We start from the raw sequence: 16,875 nt of genomic DNA, 5'->3' as shown, positions 1-16,875 counted from the left end.
TCGGAGGAACTTCCGGAGGAATTCTCGGAGGAACTTCCGGAGGAACTTCCGGAGGAATTCTCGGAGGAATTCCCGGAGGAATTCCCGGAGGAACTTCCGGAGGAATTCCCGGAGGAACTTCCGGAGGAATTCCCGGAAGAATTCCCGGAGGAACTTCCGGAGGAATTCCCGGAGGAACTTCCGGAGGAATTCCCGGAGGAACTTCCGGAGGAATTCCCGGAGGAACTTCCGGAGGAACTTCCGGAGGAATTCCCGGAGGAATACATTTGTCATGCTATATGGTCTTCTTTTGACACGAGCTTGGGATTCTACCACCGATAGAAAAAAAAACAGAGTTAGTGACTCACGGGAAAATTCGACTTTGTGCCGACGACATCCAAATCGTTGCAGACGCCACATTAATCTATCCTACTCCGACAGGTGGAAGCGTTCCCACTACCGACGACCCGCAACCGTGGAAGCTTATTACACTACCAACACTACTCTTACACCTGGTCAGCGCATTCATAGATCAGCTCAAGTCCTAAGCACTCTCTCACTTCCACGAGTGGCCGGACGAGTGCCGAGGTTGATCCACATATTCCGGGTGGAGATAGCTTCCAGTTCAATACATGATTATGTGCCACATCCTAGGCAGACCCTCTAATTCACAGTGACCATGGAGTGGGGTCGTCAAGCCCTTGGACATAGTCGCTGTTGCGCTGTACCACCATTCCATATAGTTTTCGCCAATGGTTCACATTTTCCCATAGACGGTCATCACAACGAATCAAACGCATTATCAATTCATGTTCATTTTGCTTTATTTATTTTTCGTATCATACATATGCCAGATTGATTTTTTTTTCATATTTTGCATCTAAATTTGTTCTGGAGATTATTGGTTTTCTCTTCTCTATGTGGTGAAAAGTGTTGCGTTAAGTAGTTGATGAATATGTTCGCTAGTGAAACATCTCCTTTGTAGCTCTAATGCGTCACCAAAACTTATATCGTTTGGGGCTCACTGGTTTATTGTTGATCACTATTGGTCAAAAAATGAGCTAGCGCATGCCTTGTTGGAACAGCTTGGAGTAGTGAGTTCAATTGATTTCCTGGATATTTCTATATGAGTACAATTGTTTTTATTTGCCTTTCTCGTATTTTTGTGTGGAACTAATGCCACATTTTAATAGAACACTTTTCTTTTATTTTAGTGGCGACCAATGTGTTACACAGATACAGACTATGGTTTCTTTTTGTGTTATAATCTATTTATAAATATCAGTTACAGCTAATACTAATAAAACGACTGACTGACAAGACTGATGATTTTTGTTTGATAAGATTGTTAAACAAACAAAAGAACACTCGTTTATTCGTACTGTTTATTTTCTCCTGTTATTCAGTTTTTGGCACAATGCTGTCGATTCATCTGTATGCGTATGGGTTTTGGTATATCTTGGTATGTTAAATTTTAGTCCTCCCTCTTGTCTAATTTATTCAGAATAAATATTACAAACTATGGTAAGATTTTTACCAGCTGCTGGAAAGCAACTCACTGTTCAATTCGTGCTAATAATAGATATTAAACAAAAATAGGACGAAAAACATTTATAATGTTTCATTATGTGTAAATTTTACCATTTTGCGCGATATCGTCGTTTTCTTTTTGATTGATTTTATGCGATTAATTTAAGTACGGTAACGGACAAAAATAGAGATCGTATTGATTGTTACAATGACAAAAATACAATTGATTGCACAGTAAAAACAATTAAAATATTGCCCACTAAACTCATTTTGCGAATTGAGTTGTGATAAGCCTCATGTGCCACATGGATTTGCTTAATGAATCATGCATGCTCATAATCCGTAAATACTTCCAACAAATGGTTATTCTTTCTTTCGTATACCGAAACTTTCGGTTGCCTTTTTACAATTTTCTTTTAGTTTGGTTTTGGTGGGTACTTTTCTCATATAACATTTTTGAGCTCGTTCTACTCGTTCTACAGTGTCCTCTGTGCTTCAGATTTGTCGTGACAGTTGATTCCACGATGACCACTATGCTCAGTAGTAGGTCGGGAAGGGATGATAGTTTGCAGCTGCCGAAGCGTGCTGATTCAACGGAGGAGAGGTCAAATTTTGCTTAACTGAATGGTGATGATAGTTGGACGATCCAACCTGGTGGTGATGGTGATGATGGTAGGCTCCGAAGCCTCGTTGCGGAGACACGACGTGTCTTGGGGTAGGTGGCGGTCCTGGGGTTTCTGCAAGAAGGCGATTGTTCTGTTCGAATATCAAATGTGCGGCCGGGTCAACTAACAATCGATGGTTTGTGGCAGCAAGTTGTTCGCTCGCCAACAGTCGATGATGGTCGGGAAGGGAGTCGCGATTGGAATGCTGAATCTGCGAGGACAAAAAGGATGGATGACGGACATGATGAGGGGCGTTCCCGACAATCATGTTTCCTCCGCTGTTTGCACTCAGATCAAGGGAAACCATACGAATCATATCAGGATGTGGATGGGAATAAGGAAGGGCGGGGGAAGGAGGTGATGGAACCAAGTAGTTGGATGTGCGGCTGAGGTCCACTGATGCTGGTTGTTCCGGTTCAGTGTCTTGGCCAATGTGGTCCTGAATCATATGCTGCATTTGTTGTTGTTGCTGTTGCTGCAGTTGAAATTCTTGCTGCTGCTGGTGGTGCTGTTGCTGGTGTTGTTGCTGCTGGTGCTGCTCACGTTCGTTGAGAATGTCGTAGATATGGTGATGATATCGGTTGAAGTTCAGATTACCGCCGCTTGATGGTACTTGGAAATTGCTGTGCGAGTAGCTCGATGGAAGCCCTGCTCTGGAAGTCATGTCCAGGCCTTGGAAGTCCGATGATTCATTCATAGCATTGCTGGAACGAAAATCTGGAAGATCTACATTGGGTTCCGAATTGTACTTCAATCTAAGGTCTGTCGATAAATCCGGTCCCAAGTTATTGCGTCCTGTGTCATATTTATTGCCACCACTGCCACCATTCGGAGTGATGAAGTCTCCACCGGAGGTTGGATTCGTAATCTTCAGTTTTGATTCACTATTGCTTGCATTAACGGACAAGTTTTCAGCAATCACAATACTGCTGTCCTCGTCACTAGATAAGTGCTGCATGTGATGTTGGCTCTTCAGGTTGGATTCAAAATTCTCTAAAGCTAAAGAGCTAATATTTTTTTCCTGTCGTCGTGCATAGCTATTGTTATCTGCCCCAAAGTCGTACCTTGGTAGCGACGGTGTGGATGCTGGAGAAATCAAATCATGCTCTCCATAAATTTGTCTTGAGACAGATCGAGCAGGTGAGTCCGTAGCCGTTTGTTGTGGCTGCTGTTGTTGCTGTTGTCTTTGAGCTCCGTTCGAGTTGGAAAAGTTGAAGTCATTCTGATCTGGAGACAATGCACTACGCACCGAATCTACGCTAGGAGTGTGCTTGTGTAGGGATGACTGTGATTGCTGTTGTTGCTGATGAGGTTGATCGTCATAGCCAAGCATTTCACCATCGTTATAGTTCGGCAGCTTGTCGCGTGATTTCGGTCGAACCTCGAGCTCGCTGCGTTCCTGTATAATACTGGCATCATCCGGAGAGTGCGTCGAAAACTGAGACATAGAGTTCATAGGAAGTGGGAAGCCATGCGGCTTAAGCATCTTCAGTTCGTCCACCGAACCATTAATGCCTTCCGTATTGAAGGAATCTGCTTGCAGGTTGTTCTCAGCGGGTGTCGCACTGCCGCCATCGATGTCTCCCATATGAAGATTCTGATTTTCGTTGCTGTTGTTATTCATTTCTGCTTCGTTAATGATGTTACTCACTGAATTCAAAGCCGCTTCTACCAACATGCTGGCTGATGTGGGTATCGTATTGATGGCATTACGACCTGTCACTCCACTATTATTGTTGTAGAAGCTCCCCAACAGTGATTGATGATTGAAATGTGTCGGGAACGAGTGGCTTTGGAAAGCAGGCAAATCTGGTAAGGAATTATTCAATCCTGCAAAACTTGATGTATACTGCTGTTGTTGTTGCTGCTGCTGTTGCTGTGACTGCTGTTGATTTTGTACATTGGTGTTCTGTTGATTTTGGTTGTCCACCACATCCAAAATAGTCGAGTTATCATCATCGTCCTCGTCATCATCCGCCACATGGTTATGCGAAGAATTGTGACCCACATTTCCGCCATTCATAATCAACTTTGTCAGAAAATCCCGATTTGCTGCCGCCGCCAACATATTCTCCGAATTGTTGTCATCTTGCATGTGACCGTTATCACTAATCCATTTTTTGCTACCCTTACTAATAACCAGTCCCGGATTTCCACCGTTCATAAATTCTTTATATTTCTGATTACTCGCTGCCAGTGAGTTCAAATCACCGAACCCATCTCCATCGGTCAACGGTTTCTCATCTTCATTGCTGGACAGCTTGTAGTGCATTGCATTCTGTTCGCTCTGTGCTGATATGTTCGATAAACGCGAGTGCAGTTGACTGAACTCGTCGTGTTTTTCATCCGACAACGGTTGATTCAGATGACGCTGAATTGCCTCCAAACGCTCGTCTCGTTCACCACATTCATTTGAATCCAGATCGTCATCCAGTTCTTCCTTTCGAACCCCTTCGCCATCCAAACCAGGTAACCCTCCAGGCACCTTTCCAAAGTCCTTCAAATTTCCACTCAATATCGAAGAAATCTTTGTTGACAATAACGATAAATTGCTATCGTTTTTGCATATTTCACTGAATGACTCCAATATATTCTTCGTCTTCAGGATGTTTCCAGGCAGATCTTTCGGCGGTCGTTTCCTTTTCTCGCTGCCACCTTCTTCGCCCGGTTCCAGCTTCCTACGCTGCCTGCGCTGAAGCCCATCTGTAAGAAGATCTACGTCAACAGATACAACAGAATTCTTAAAAAATCGGAGGCGGATAGGCTACTTACCAACCAATCCATCATTCATACCACCCGAATATGCATCAAATGTGTACGCCACGCTGCGCTCGATCTTCGGCATCTGCTCCTGCGTATATCCATGCACCTTTTTGTAGTGGAACTGGAGACACTGCTTCGTTGTAAAGGCTGCTGCACACTCGTTCTCTGCACACCTGAGAACAATCCATCAAATTAATATCGCAATCCAATCCACCCTCGAACCGAGCATACTCACTTGAATGGTCTCACCCCGGAGTGGGTCAACATGTGAATTTTTAGGTTGCTTCTGTTCTGGAACAGTTTCTGGCACCGCGGGCAGCTGACAACAGCGGAGTTACGGCTGTGCACCTCTTTGGAGTGGCGTTGCAGGGCCGCTCGCGATCCCAGGAGCTTTGAGCACAGCTTACACTGGAAGTCCCGCAGTACTTCGGCCATGTCGCTGTGCATTCGTTTGATGTGAACCTTCAGTTTTTGCGGTTGGCAGAACTTCCGACCACAGAAGTCGCACAGCGGGCGCGCACGCTGAGGATTCATACTGCAGCCGTACGTTCGATGCATCTCCAGGTAATTCAGACGGAGGAAGAACTGCAAATAAAGATATGAAGGTATTTATTTTCGAATGCGCTTACTTCACTGCCGTCAACCGCTGCAAATACAGCAGGGACTTCAAAGGGATTACGCTGACTCTCTGTGACCTAGTCGTAGTGGCGAAGCAGAAATGGAAGTCCCTGTTGAAGTCCAGTTTGAAGGCAGAACGGCGACGGCCTGAAAAAGGTGATCAGGATTGTTTGGAGTGGAATTTCGTTCTTTGCGAAAATAAGGGAGTCATTCAAATTGAGACCGTCACGAAAAGTGGTCAGGAAGTCTGGGTTGATAGCTCAGCCTTTTTCCAGCCGATAATTGAGATTTTAGTATCAATCGATCAGCAAACTCTTTCTATATTTCAAAAAACTTTTAAAAACAACAGCCACTCTTGAAATCTGTAAACCAGCCAATCCCGATCGTGCATCGCAGGAATAGACATCAAATGCGAGCGACTAACGAGCATGACGATCCCTCCCCATGGCAAAAGGCGAGTTATGGAGCCTGACTAGGATGTGGTGGGGTTCGACAGTGAGCTCTGTTGAACTTCTACCAAAGCTGTGGCACCACCAACGAGCTGGGAACCGGCTTCATAGTGCTGGGCAAGATGGGCCAACGCGTGATTGGGTGAGGATAAAACTATAGCATGATCAACGTGCACTGCCCACACGAAGGGAGACCCGACGGCGAAAAAGAAGCGTTATATGCACAGCTGGAGCAGACATACGATGGATGTCTACTGCGAGCCGTCAAAATCGTCATCGGTGACATCCATGAATGGGCAGCAGGGACCAGGGCTGACAATAGTCATTCTCGTCGTATGAAGAAAGCGAAAAAAATTAGTCTTCGTCATAACATTGCACGACGCAACACCTATTCGTTTTCTTCGCGCCGCATGCGTACCACGACGATAGTCGCGCAGCCAAAAGTTATGACGATTTTCGTCGTCACTTCTTCACACAATTGATTGCACGTCATTATAGACGGACTGGTTAAAAACATAATAGCGTCTCAAATAAACAAATAGTAGGAAATTTGGTAACATAAATGTATCGATAACATTCATAACGCTTTCATACGTTGCTTCAAATTCATTATTACAAAGGATTAGTAATAATCTTCGCATGGTAGCTGCCGCTTGAAAAATAACGGTATGAAGTCTTCGTTCTTCGATGTCGTCATGACGATTTGGTTACACGCCTCAGCTAACGTCGTGCGCGTCATTGACGATGTGTAGAGTAGCAATGAAGACAATGCAACTCGTCGCTACTGTGGCATTTCGTGCTATGACGATGACGATTGTCAGCCCTGGCAGGGACTATGTCCAAGGGCTTGACGATCCCTCCCCAGGCCATCTGCGAGTTGTGGGGCTTGTCTAGGATGTGGTGGGGTTTGACAGTGGGCCCTGTTAAACCTCTATAAAAAGCTGCATGTATCCGCAAGTAGGCCCCACCAAAGCGACCGTGTGCCGCTCAAAGCGCACAAGCCCAAGTCCTGGTGTTAGGTGGGACGCTAAATAGCCCTGACACGACGGCCCTCCGACGAGACAGGAGGTTTGCGCAGGCCCAATAAGCCGCCTGGAAAACCAATCATTACGAACAATATAAGAGATAATGCGACTCGATATAATCGGCAAAGACCTAGGCGACGAATACAGGATCACGATTGGAAGCTTGGAACATGGAACTGCAAGTCGCTAGGTTTTGCAGGTTGCGACAGGATGATCTAAGTTGAATTACATCCCCGCAACTTCGACGTCGTGGTGCTGCAGGAGATTTGCTGGACAGGACAGAAAGTGTGGAAAAGTGGGCATCGACCGGCTACCTTCTACCAAAACTGTGGCACCACCAACGAGCTGGGAACCGGCTTCATAGTGCTGGGTAAGATGCGTCAACGCGTGATTGGGTGGCAGCCAATCAACGCAAGGATGTGCAAGCTGAGGATTAAAGGCCGTTTCTTCAACTATAGCATCATCAACGTGCACTGCCCACACGAAGGGAGACCCAACGACGAGAAAGAAGCGTTCTATGCACAGCTGGAGCAGACATACGATGGATTCCCACTGCGGGACGTCAAAATCGTCATCGGTGACATGAAAGCACAGGTAGGAAGGGAGGAAATGTATAGACCGGTCATCGGACCGGATAGTCTGCACACCGTATCTAATGACACCGGCCAACGATGCATAAACTTCGCAGCCTCCCGCAGAATGGTAGTCCGGAGCACCTTCTTTCTCCGCAAAAATATCCACAAGGCCACATGGAGATCACCTAACCAAGAAACGGAAAACCAAATCGACCACGTTCTAATCGACGGTAAATTCTTCTCCGACATCACGAACGTCCGCACTTACCGCAGCGCGAATATTGAATCCGACCACTACCTCGTTGCAGTATGCCTACGCTCAAAACTCTCGACGGTGTACAACACGCGTCGAAGTCGGACGCCGCGGGTTAACATTGGGCGGCTACAAGATGGTAGACTAGCCCAAGAATACGCGCAGCAGCTGGAAGTGGCACTTCCAACGGAAGAGCAGCTAGGCGCAGCGTCTCTTGAAGATGGCTGGAGAGATATTCGATCCGCCATTGGTAGCACCGCAACTTGCTGCACTTGGCACGGTGCCCCGGATCAGAGAAACGACTGGTATGACGGCGAATGTGAGCAGTTAGTGGAAGAGAAGAATGCAGCATGGGCGAAATTGCTGCAACACCGCACGAGGGCGAACGAGGCACGATATAAAAAGGCGCGGAACAGACAAAACTCGATTTTCCGGAGGAAAAGCGCCAGCAGGAAGATCGAGACCGTGAAGAGACGGAGCAACTGTACTGCGCTAATAACACACGAAAGATCTATGAGAAGTTAAAGCGTTCACGTAAGGGCCACGTGCCACAGCCTGATATGTGTAAGGACATAAACGGGAACCTTCTTACGAACGAGCGTGAGGTGATCCAAAGGTGGCGGCAGCACTACGAAGAACACCTGAATGGCGATGTGGCAGACGAAGATGGCGGTATGGTGATGGACCTGGGAGAACGTGCGCAGGACATAATTTTACCGGCTCCGAATCTCCAGGAAATCCAGGAGGAGATTGGCCGGCTAAAGAACAACAAAGCCCCTGGGGTTGACCAACTACCAGGAGAGCTATTTAAACACGGTGGTGAGGCACTGGCTAGAGCGCTGCACTGGGTCATTACCAAGATTTAGGAGGAGGAAATTTTACCACAGGAGTGGATGGAAGGTGTCGTGTGTCCCATCTACAAAAAGGGCGATAAGCTGGATTGTAGCAACTACCGCGCAATCACATTGCTGAACGCCGCCTACAAGGTACGCTCCCAAATTTCGAAACCCGCAGAGGGTTACGGGAAGGTGATGGTCTTTCGTGTCTGCTATTCAACATCGCTTTGAAAGGGGTAATACGAATAGCAGGGATTAACACGAGTGGTACAATTTTCACGTCCGTCCAGCTATTTGGTTTCGCCAACGACATAGATATTTTGGCACGTAACTTTGAGAAGATTGAGGAAGCCTACATCAGACTGAAGAGGGAAGCTAAGCGGATCGGACTAGTCATCAACACGTCGAAGACAAAGTACATGATAGGAAGAAGTTCAAGAGACGACAATGTGAGCCACCCATCGCGAGTTTGCATCGGTGGTGACGAAATCGAGATGTTAAAAGAATTTGTGTACTTGGGCTCACTGGTGCCTAACGAAAATGATACCAGCAGAGAAATTCGGAGACGCATAGTGGCTGAAAATCGTACGTACTTTGGACTCTGCATGACGCTCCGATCGAATAGAGTTCGCCGCCGTACCAAACTGACTAGACTATCTACAAAACGCTCATTAGACCGGTAGTCCTCTACGGACATGAGACCTGGACGATGCTCGTGGAGGACCAACGCGCACTTGGAGTTTTCGAAAGGAAAGTGCTGCGTACCATCTACGGTGGGGTGCAGATGGCGGACGGTACGTGGAGGAGGCGAATGAACCACGAGTTGCATCAGCTGTTGGGAGAACCATCCATCGTTCACACCGCGAAAATCGGACGACTGCGGTGGGCCGGGCACGTAGCCAGAATGTCGGACAGTAACCCGGTGAAAATGGTTCTCGACAACGATCCGACGGGCGCAAGAAGGCGAGGTGCGCAGCGGGCAAGGTGGATCGATCAGGTGGAAGATTACTTTCGGACCCTCCGTAGACTGCGTGGTTGGCGACGTGTAGCCATGGACCAAGCCGAATGGAGAAGATTTTTATATACCGCACAGGCCACTTTGGCCTTAGTCTGAAGAAATAAATAAAAAATAATGACATCTATGAAACGGAAAACCAAATCCATGAGATTTTTTTTTGTTGGCATCACGAACGCCCGCACTTACCGCAGTGCGAATATTGAATCCGACCACTACCTCGTTGCAGTATGTCTGCGCTCAAAACTCTCGACGGTGTACAACATTCGTCGAAGTCGAACGCCGCGGCTTAACATTGGGCAACTACAAGACGGTAGACTAGCCCAAGGATAGGCGCAGCAGCTGGAAGTGGCACTCCCAACGGAAGAGCAACTAGGCGCAGCGTCTCTTGAAGATGGCTGGAGAGATATTCGATCCGCCATTGGTAGTACCGCAACCGCTGCACTAGGCACGGTGTCTCCGGGAATGCAGCATGGGCAAGATTGCTGCAATACCGCACGTGGGCGAACGAGGCACGATATAAACGGACGCGGAACAGACAAAACTTGATTTTCCTGAGGAAAATGCGCCAGCAGAAAGATCGAGACCGTGAAGAGACGGAGCAACTGTACCGCGCTAATAACACACGAAAGTTCTATGAGAAGTTGAACCGTTCACGTAAGGGCCACATGCCGGAGCCTGATATGTGTAAGGACATAAACGGGAACCTTCTTACGAACGAACGTGAGGTGATCCAAAGGTGGCGGCAGCACTACGAAGAACACCTGAATGGCGATGTGGCAGACGAAGATGGCGGCATGGTGGCGAACTTGGAAGCACGCGCACAGGACATACGTTTTCCGGCTTCGCGTATCCAAAAAATCCTGGAGGAGATTGAACGGCTGAAAAACAACAAAGCCCTTAGGGTTCACCAACTACCAGGAGAGCTATTCAAGCACGGTGATGAGGCACTGGCTAGAGCGCTGCACTGAGTAATTACCAAGGCTTGGGAGGATGAGATATTGTCGCAGGAGTGGATGGAAGATGTCGTGTACCTTATCTACAAAAAGGGCGGTAAAAGCTACCCAAATTTTATGCCGTCGACTAACACCAATTGCAAGAGAGTTCGTGGGGCAGTACCAGGCGGGATTTATGAGCGAACGCTCTGTGAAGTGGATGAGTGAACCAAGATGAATACACCACTAGGTTCAATCTGCCAAATTCACGATTCAGCCATCTTGGATTTTAGTATGGGAGAGCCAGCTGGTTTGTTTTCGTTTTGCACTGAAAATGAATTTTTCACCCCCGCCTCCTTCTCTCCGCCATCCCTGGCCCCAGAGATGGTGATTATGTGCAGGGATGTAGACGAGATCACGTCGAAAGAAGAGCTCAAGGATGCTCTAAAGTCACAGTGTAACCTGGGCGAGGTGCAAATGGCAAACCGAATAAGGAAAGCGTTTCGGGGGAACACAAACAGCGATAATTCGTCTGCCAGTAACCGCTGCTAACAAGGCTCTAGAGGTAGGCAAGTTGACTGTTGGATTGACCATTGAAAGCCGCCCCGCCACTGAATAAACAAGCGGAGAGATGCTTCAAATGTTTGGGCTTCGGACATCGGGCAGGGGCTTGTAAGGGTCCGGGCAGATCCAATAAGTGTTGGAAATGCGGAACAGGTCATTTTGCGAAAGACTGCACGCAAAACCCAAGTGTATGCTTTGCACACCGGAAGAAAGGAATGATCATCAGACCGGTGGTTACAAATGCCTTGCCTACAAGAGGGCGATCGCAGGCCAGCAGTAGTGGAGATAATTCAGATTACTCTGAATCACTGCGAAACTGCACAGCAACTGTTATGGCAGTCAACAACAGAAGCGATGTGTGACATAGCGATAATTGCAGAGCCGTATCGAGTTCCCCCTTATAACGGCAATTGGGTGGCTGATAGAACGGGAATGGCTGCGATACAAGTTATGGGCAGACTCCCTATCCAAGAAGTGGTGGAGAGTTTATGTGAAGGATTCGTGATTTCCGTGATCAACGGCATTTACATATGCAGTTGCTGTGCACCTCCAAGGTGGACCGTGGAGCAGTTCAGCCAGATGCTAGAGCAGTTAACCGACAAGCTGATCGGACGAGGACTGGTAGTTATAGGAGGTGATTTCAATGCCTGGGCTGTGGAGTGGGGCAGCAGAGTAACCAATACGAGGGGATACATTCTGCAGGAAGCTCTGGCGATGCTAGATGTATGATTTTGCAATGAAGGCACCGTCAGCACATTTCGGAGAGACGGGAGGGAGTCTATCATCGACATCACGTTCTGCAGTCCTCCGCTGATGCCGAACATAAACTGGAGAGATAGTGAAATGTACACCCATAGCGATCACCAGGCAATTCGCTATTGTATTGGGCAACGAAACCCTGCGACAACACGAAGTAGGAGAGGATTGATAAGGAGAGGAGCTATGCCGAGAAGCAGACGCCAATCCCTGGGGTGATGCGTACAGAATTGTGATGGCGAAGATCAAAGGCCCGTCGACGCCAGCTGAAATGTGTCCAGTAATGTTGAAGGAAATCGTGGAAGTCGTGGAAGGTCTCTTCCCAAACGTGGCTCTGAAAGCTGCGATCTTGGCGAAGAGGAGATCGATACTGTGCAGTGGTTACGATAGACGAACGCGTTCAACAACGCCAATTTTGAAGCTATTGCCGCAGCGCTGCACAGAATGCGGGTTCCCGGCTATCTGTGTCACATTCTGAAAAGCTACTTTCAGAGCAGAGTTCTGGTGTTTGACACGAACGAAGGGTAAAAGTCGATGGGTGCTAGGGCGGGTGTTCCTCAGGGTTCCATACTCGGCCCAACCCTCTGGAACGGGATATATGACGGAGTCCTGACACTGCAGCTGCCCAGGAAAGTGAGAATCGTGGGTTTTGCGGACGACGTGTCACTAACAGTGATGGGCGAGACACTCAAAGAAGTGGAGGCGTCTGTGACGGAGGCGATAACCACAATCGAGAGTTGGATGAATGGAGGTAAGTTACAGATAGCTCATCAAAAAACGGATGTTCTATTAGTCAGCAACTGCAAAGCAATCCAACGGATGGAGATCGTAGTCGGAGGGCATGAAATTACATCGAAACGGTCACTGAAGCACCTGGGAGTGATGATTGATGACCGGTTGAACTGCAACAGCCATGTCGACTACGCCTGTGGAAAGTCGGCGAAGGCAATGAACGCGATAACGAGGATCAGCCCAATCCCCCTAGCAGGCAGCAAGGGGTGATGGTGAATGTTTCCAAGCAGTTTTGCGAGGAAGTGCAGACAGAAGTGTCATAACTCATTAAAAAACAGATCAGGTGTTCGCCGTACATCAGGCATTGCAGAAATGCCGCGATTACAACGTGCCCACACATCATCTATTCATAGACTTCAAAGCCGCATCGACCGGGACCAGCTATGGCAGCTAATGCACGAAAACGGATTTCTGGATAAACTGTAACGGTTGATCAAAGCGACGATGGATCGGGTGATGTGCATACTTCGAGTACCGAGATCATTGCGGCCGAGCTAACAAGCGTGATGGTAAGGGCTTGCGACGCTACAATGCCACGAAAACTAGAACCGAGAAACAATCGGCATCCAGCTTACTGATGAAACGACAGGCTCAGTACGTTACGTGCTGCTTGCCTCAAAGCTCGGAGGCGGGCACAGTGATGGCGAAGATCAAAGGCTCATCGACGCCAGCTGAAATGTGCCCGGACAAGTTGAAGGCAATTGTGGAGGGTCTTTTCCCGAAACATGATCCGACCATGTGGCCGCCAACGCCGTACGACGAAGAAGGAGAAGCAAACCCCGTAGATCGACAAGTGTCCAATAGCGAGCTTGCAGAAGCGACTAAACGACTGAAAGCGAAGAAAGCCCCGGGTCCGGATGGAATACCGAACGTTGCGTTAAAAGCTGCGATCCTGGCATACCCAGACATGTTCAGGAAGGCGCTGCAAAAGTGCCTGGACGAAGGCAATTTTCCAGAAATGTGGAAGATCCAGAAGCTGGTGTTGCTGCCTAAGCCAGGAAAGTCACCTGGCAATCCGGCCGCGTACAGGCCTATATGCCTGTTACACACGCTCGGGAAGCTACTTGAGAGAATCATCCTCAATAGGCTGTCGAAATGTACAGAGGGAGAACGCGGAATTTCGAATATGCAGTTTGGATTCCGTAAAGCAGTATCGACGGTGGATGCAATTCGAACAGCGCTCGAAAGTGCTGAGAAGGCGTCCAAGCAGAAGAGACGAGGAGATCGGTATTGCGCAGTGGTCACGATAGACGTGAAGAACGCGTTCAACAGCGCCAGCTTTGAAGCCATCGCGGCGGCGCTGCACAGAATGCGAGTCCCCAACTATCTGTGCAATATCCTGAAAAGTTATTTTCAGGGTAGAGTTCTGATGTACGATACGAACGAAGGACATAAATCGTTGCGCATTACAGCAGGTGTTCCCCAGGGCTCCATACTTGGTCCAACTCTTTGGAACGGGATGTACGATGGAGTGTTGACTTTGCAGCTACCCAGGAAAGTGAAAATCGTGGGTTTTGCGAACGACGTGTCAGAAGCGGTGATGGGCGCGACTGCTATTAATCACCAACTGCAAAATGATCCAGCGGCAGTGGTGGAAATACTCGCTTCACGAGTGAGAAAAGAGTGTAATTGGGCCTACCAAAAATGTCACACTCGCGCGAATCTATACTGCCTGCATTTTTCTGGTGCTTGCTTTGTTCGCGAGTACGTGTCGGGGCCGATCCGGTCGCCAAACGATGAACGGAATTGCTTCCCTGCTCTCTCGCGACAAAACAAACACGTCCTGACACGTCAGGAAAGAAAATGGTGTCGCTCAAGCAGGAAGCTGTCGGGGTGGGTGAATGTTCTTCTCGGGAACTTGTGGAAGGCGAATTAACTCTCTTGCCCTGAAAAGGGCGGTTTGGGTTCCACAAGTCCGTTGAAGCAACAACTCGATGGCCGGCGGACTGTAAAAACCGGCTTAAATGGATCGCTCCTCCTCGGGTGGACTGCTGCTTAGATGGACTCGGCTGGAAGAATGTCTAAAGGAAAGACTAGCCACTTTTCTTCTTCTTATGCTGTTTTTATTCTGTTTACAAATTGAATTACAAATTAACAATGACAAAACACTCGTGGCGTGCGCCACTTTTATAATCAGATTTGTTGCGTTGGCACCGACACGGTTGGCACCCAAGCTCCGCCTCGTCGTCGTCGTCGTCATCATGATGCTCGGCTCGAACAAAAAGGCGTTGTTTGCTTCGCCGGCAGACTGGGGAATAATACTGATGGATGCTTCGCAACAAGTGGGTTTCAGCGCGAACAGTACGGGCAGATCAATAACAAAAAGGCAGGTCAGTATTTTGTTCGGAACTAAAAATCACGGTCGCGAGTATTTTTGATTACTTCGAATACAATTGATAGATTTGACTTGACATAAACACAATAACAATAAACAATTGTGTTTTTGCTCGAACATCAGTGAGAAACAAGTTCCGAAGTTGATTTGTGACTTTTAGCAAATTAACCCGAATGACTCGCGAAGCTTCACGAACATTTTTCGGGGTTCGTTTTTTCGTTTTCTCTGCGAGTAGTAGGTAGGCAAGAAAAGGCAAAACGAATGTTCGCGAGTCTTTTGTATTGCCTACTTCTTGTTTTGTGAGTAAGGTTCGCAGATTTCCACCACTGTCCAGCGGATGGAGATCGTCGTCAGGAGGGAGATGGACCCACCGGCTCATCCCAAACCTGTCGGTGTGGATGAACAGAAAGCATGGTGAAGTGAACTTTCACCTGACGCAGTTTCTGTCGGGTCACGGATGCTTCCGGAAGTACTTACATCGGTTTGGACATACTAATTCACCGTTATGTCCAGAGTGTGAGAATGTCGAAGAGACTCCAAAACACGTGGTATTCGATTGCCCAAGGTTTGCGGAAGTACGTAGAGGAATGCCTTCCCTACGGGCGGACAACATCGCAGAGAGCATGTGTCACGAAAAAGGCACGTGGAATGTGGTCAGCAAAGTCGTGACGCAAATACCGTCAAAGCTGCAGCGTAGGTGGAGAAGTGACCAGCGAATAAGCATAGTCTCGGGGGAAAATCCGGTGTGAGTCCAGTGTGCAGTGTTTGGCCTCGGGTCGTCGAGGCGCCGGCGAACCGGAAGTCTTCTACCAACCCGAATCGTCGGACCGACCTTGGCACCTGAACAGCCTGCTGAAGAAAGAAGAAGAAAGCGTCTCGGGTATGTAGGGCACCGCCAGTGCGGACGTCCATCCACCACCACCGGAACTGTCTATCTCTGCAACCCGAAGACGACGCAATGCGCGAAAGCGTCCCCTGCGATAGCCGCCGGTAGTCGGGCCACCAGTGCGAAAGTTTCCTTCACCGGAACTGGTGGACCACCCTCGACGCCGGAGGGAGTCAGGAGGATTCGAGTTAGGAAGTTTGTGGCACGACCGCCGAGGGATCGAGTAGCAGTGGATTAGCCAGCCAGTCGGTGAACTAGCATAAGCTAGGGGCCGGAATTTTAGAAGAAGTGCATGAGCACAGAGAGAATATTGAACAGAGAACTAGCTAGAGAACGAAGCGCTTCATGGAAAACAATGAACACACTGATTGCACGAGGTGGAAATAAACCTGAGAAGGAACCACAACGATGAAGGAAACCAAAAAAACATTAACCAAAACCAACGAAGATGGAGCTCTTTAATACGCCTGTCATAGTACGACGAGTGTTTACCAGATATATAAGAAGGGCAATATTTCTAGGATTCTTCCAAATACCTGTTTAGGTGTGGACCACACTAAACTAAATAACAATTTTTTGAAAACAAAATTCTGGTCACACCACATTTTAATGCAAAATTTGAACAATCGCAACATTTACTAACCTTCGAGCAGAACTGGCACTGATAAGCTCCTTTACCGTCATGCATTTTCTCTGCATGTTTCATGATATTCTCCTTTCCAAGCACCGCAATCCCGCATACCTTGCAGTGGTACTTCCGAATGGTTAAACTGAAGGCCGGATCGTGGAATACCGAACAGTGTGTGCGGTAGTACAAGGGATGGTCAAACTTCAAATTACATCCACCGCAATCTGAAAATACGAACAACCGGGTAAATCCTCAACTCACATTCAGTCAA

The 16,875-nt window shown here is 48.0% G+C and overlaps 1 protein-coding gene across 4 annotated transcripts in view; it reads right to left on the bottom strand.

The window, feature by feature from the left end:
* Positions 1-785: 785 nt before the first annotated feature.
* Positions 786-16,875, bottom strand: part of LOC134205678 (uncharacterized) — a 54,950-nt gene continuing 38,860 nt past the window's right edge. The window contains exons 3-6 of one of the 4 annotated variants that reach the window (XM_062681189.1): positions 16,620-16,828; positions 5,173-5,522; positions 4,947-5,110; positions 786-4,889 (exon numbers count right to left, since the gene is read on the bottom strand). In XM_062681189.1, coding sequence (XP_062537173.1) covers positions 2,047-4,889; positions 4,947-5,110; positions 5,173-5,522; positions 16,620-16,828 — 3,566 coding nt within the window. In that variant the 3' untranslated portion in view covers positions 786-2,046. The remainder of the gene's footprint in view (positions 4,890-4,946; positions 5,111-5,172; positions 5,523-16,619; positions 16,829-16,875) is intronic. The other 3 variants (XM_062681190.1, XM_062681191.1, XM_062681193.1) reach the window with 3 other exon arrangements.

Source organism: Armigeres subalbatus, chromosome 1, assembly GCF_024139115.2.
Source record: "Armigeres subalbatus isolate Guangzhou_Male chromosome 1, GZ_Asu_2, whole genome shotgun sequence".
In the NCBI taxonomy this organism is placed as follows: domain Eukaryota; kingdom Metazoa; phylum Arthropoda; class Insecta; order Diptera; family Culicidae; genus Armigeres; species Armigeres subalbatus.
Note: the sequence above shows the minus strand (reverse complement) of the source record. Positions and strands in the feature narration are given on the sequence as shown.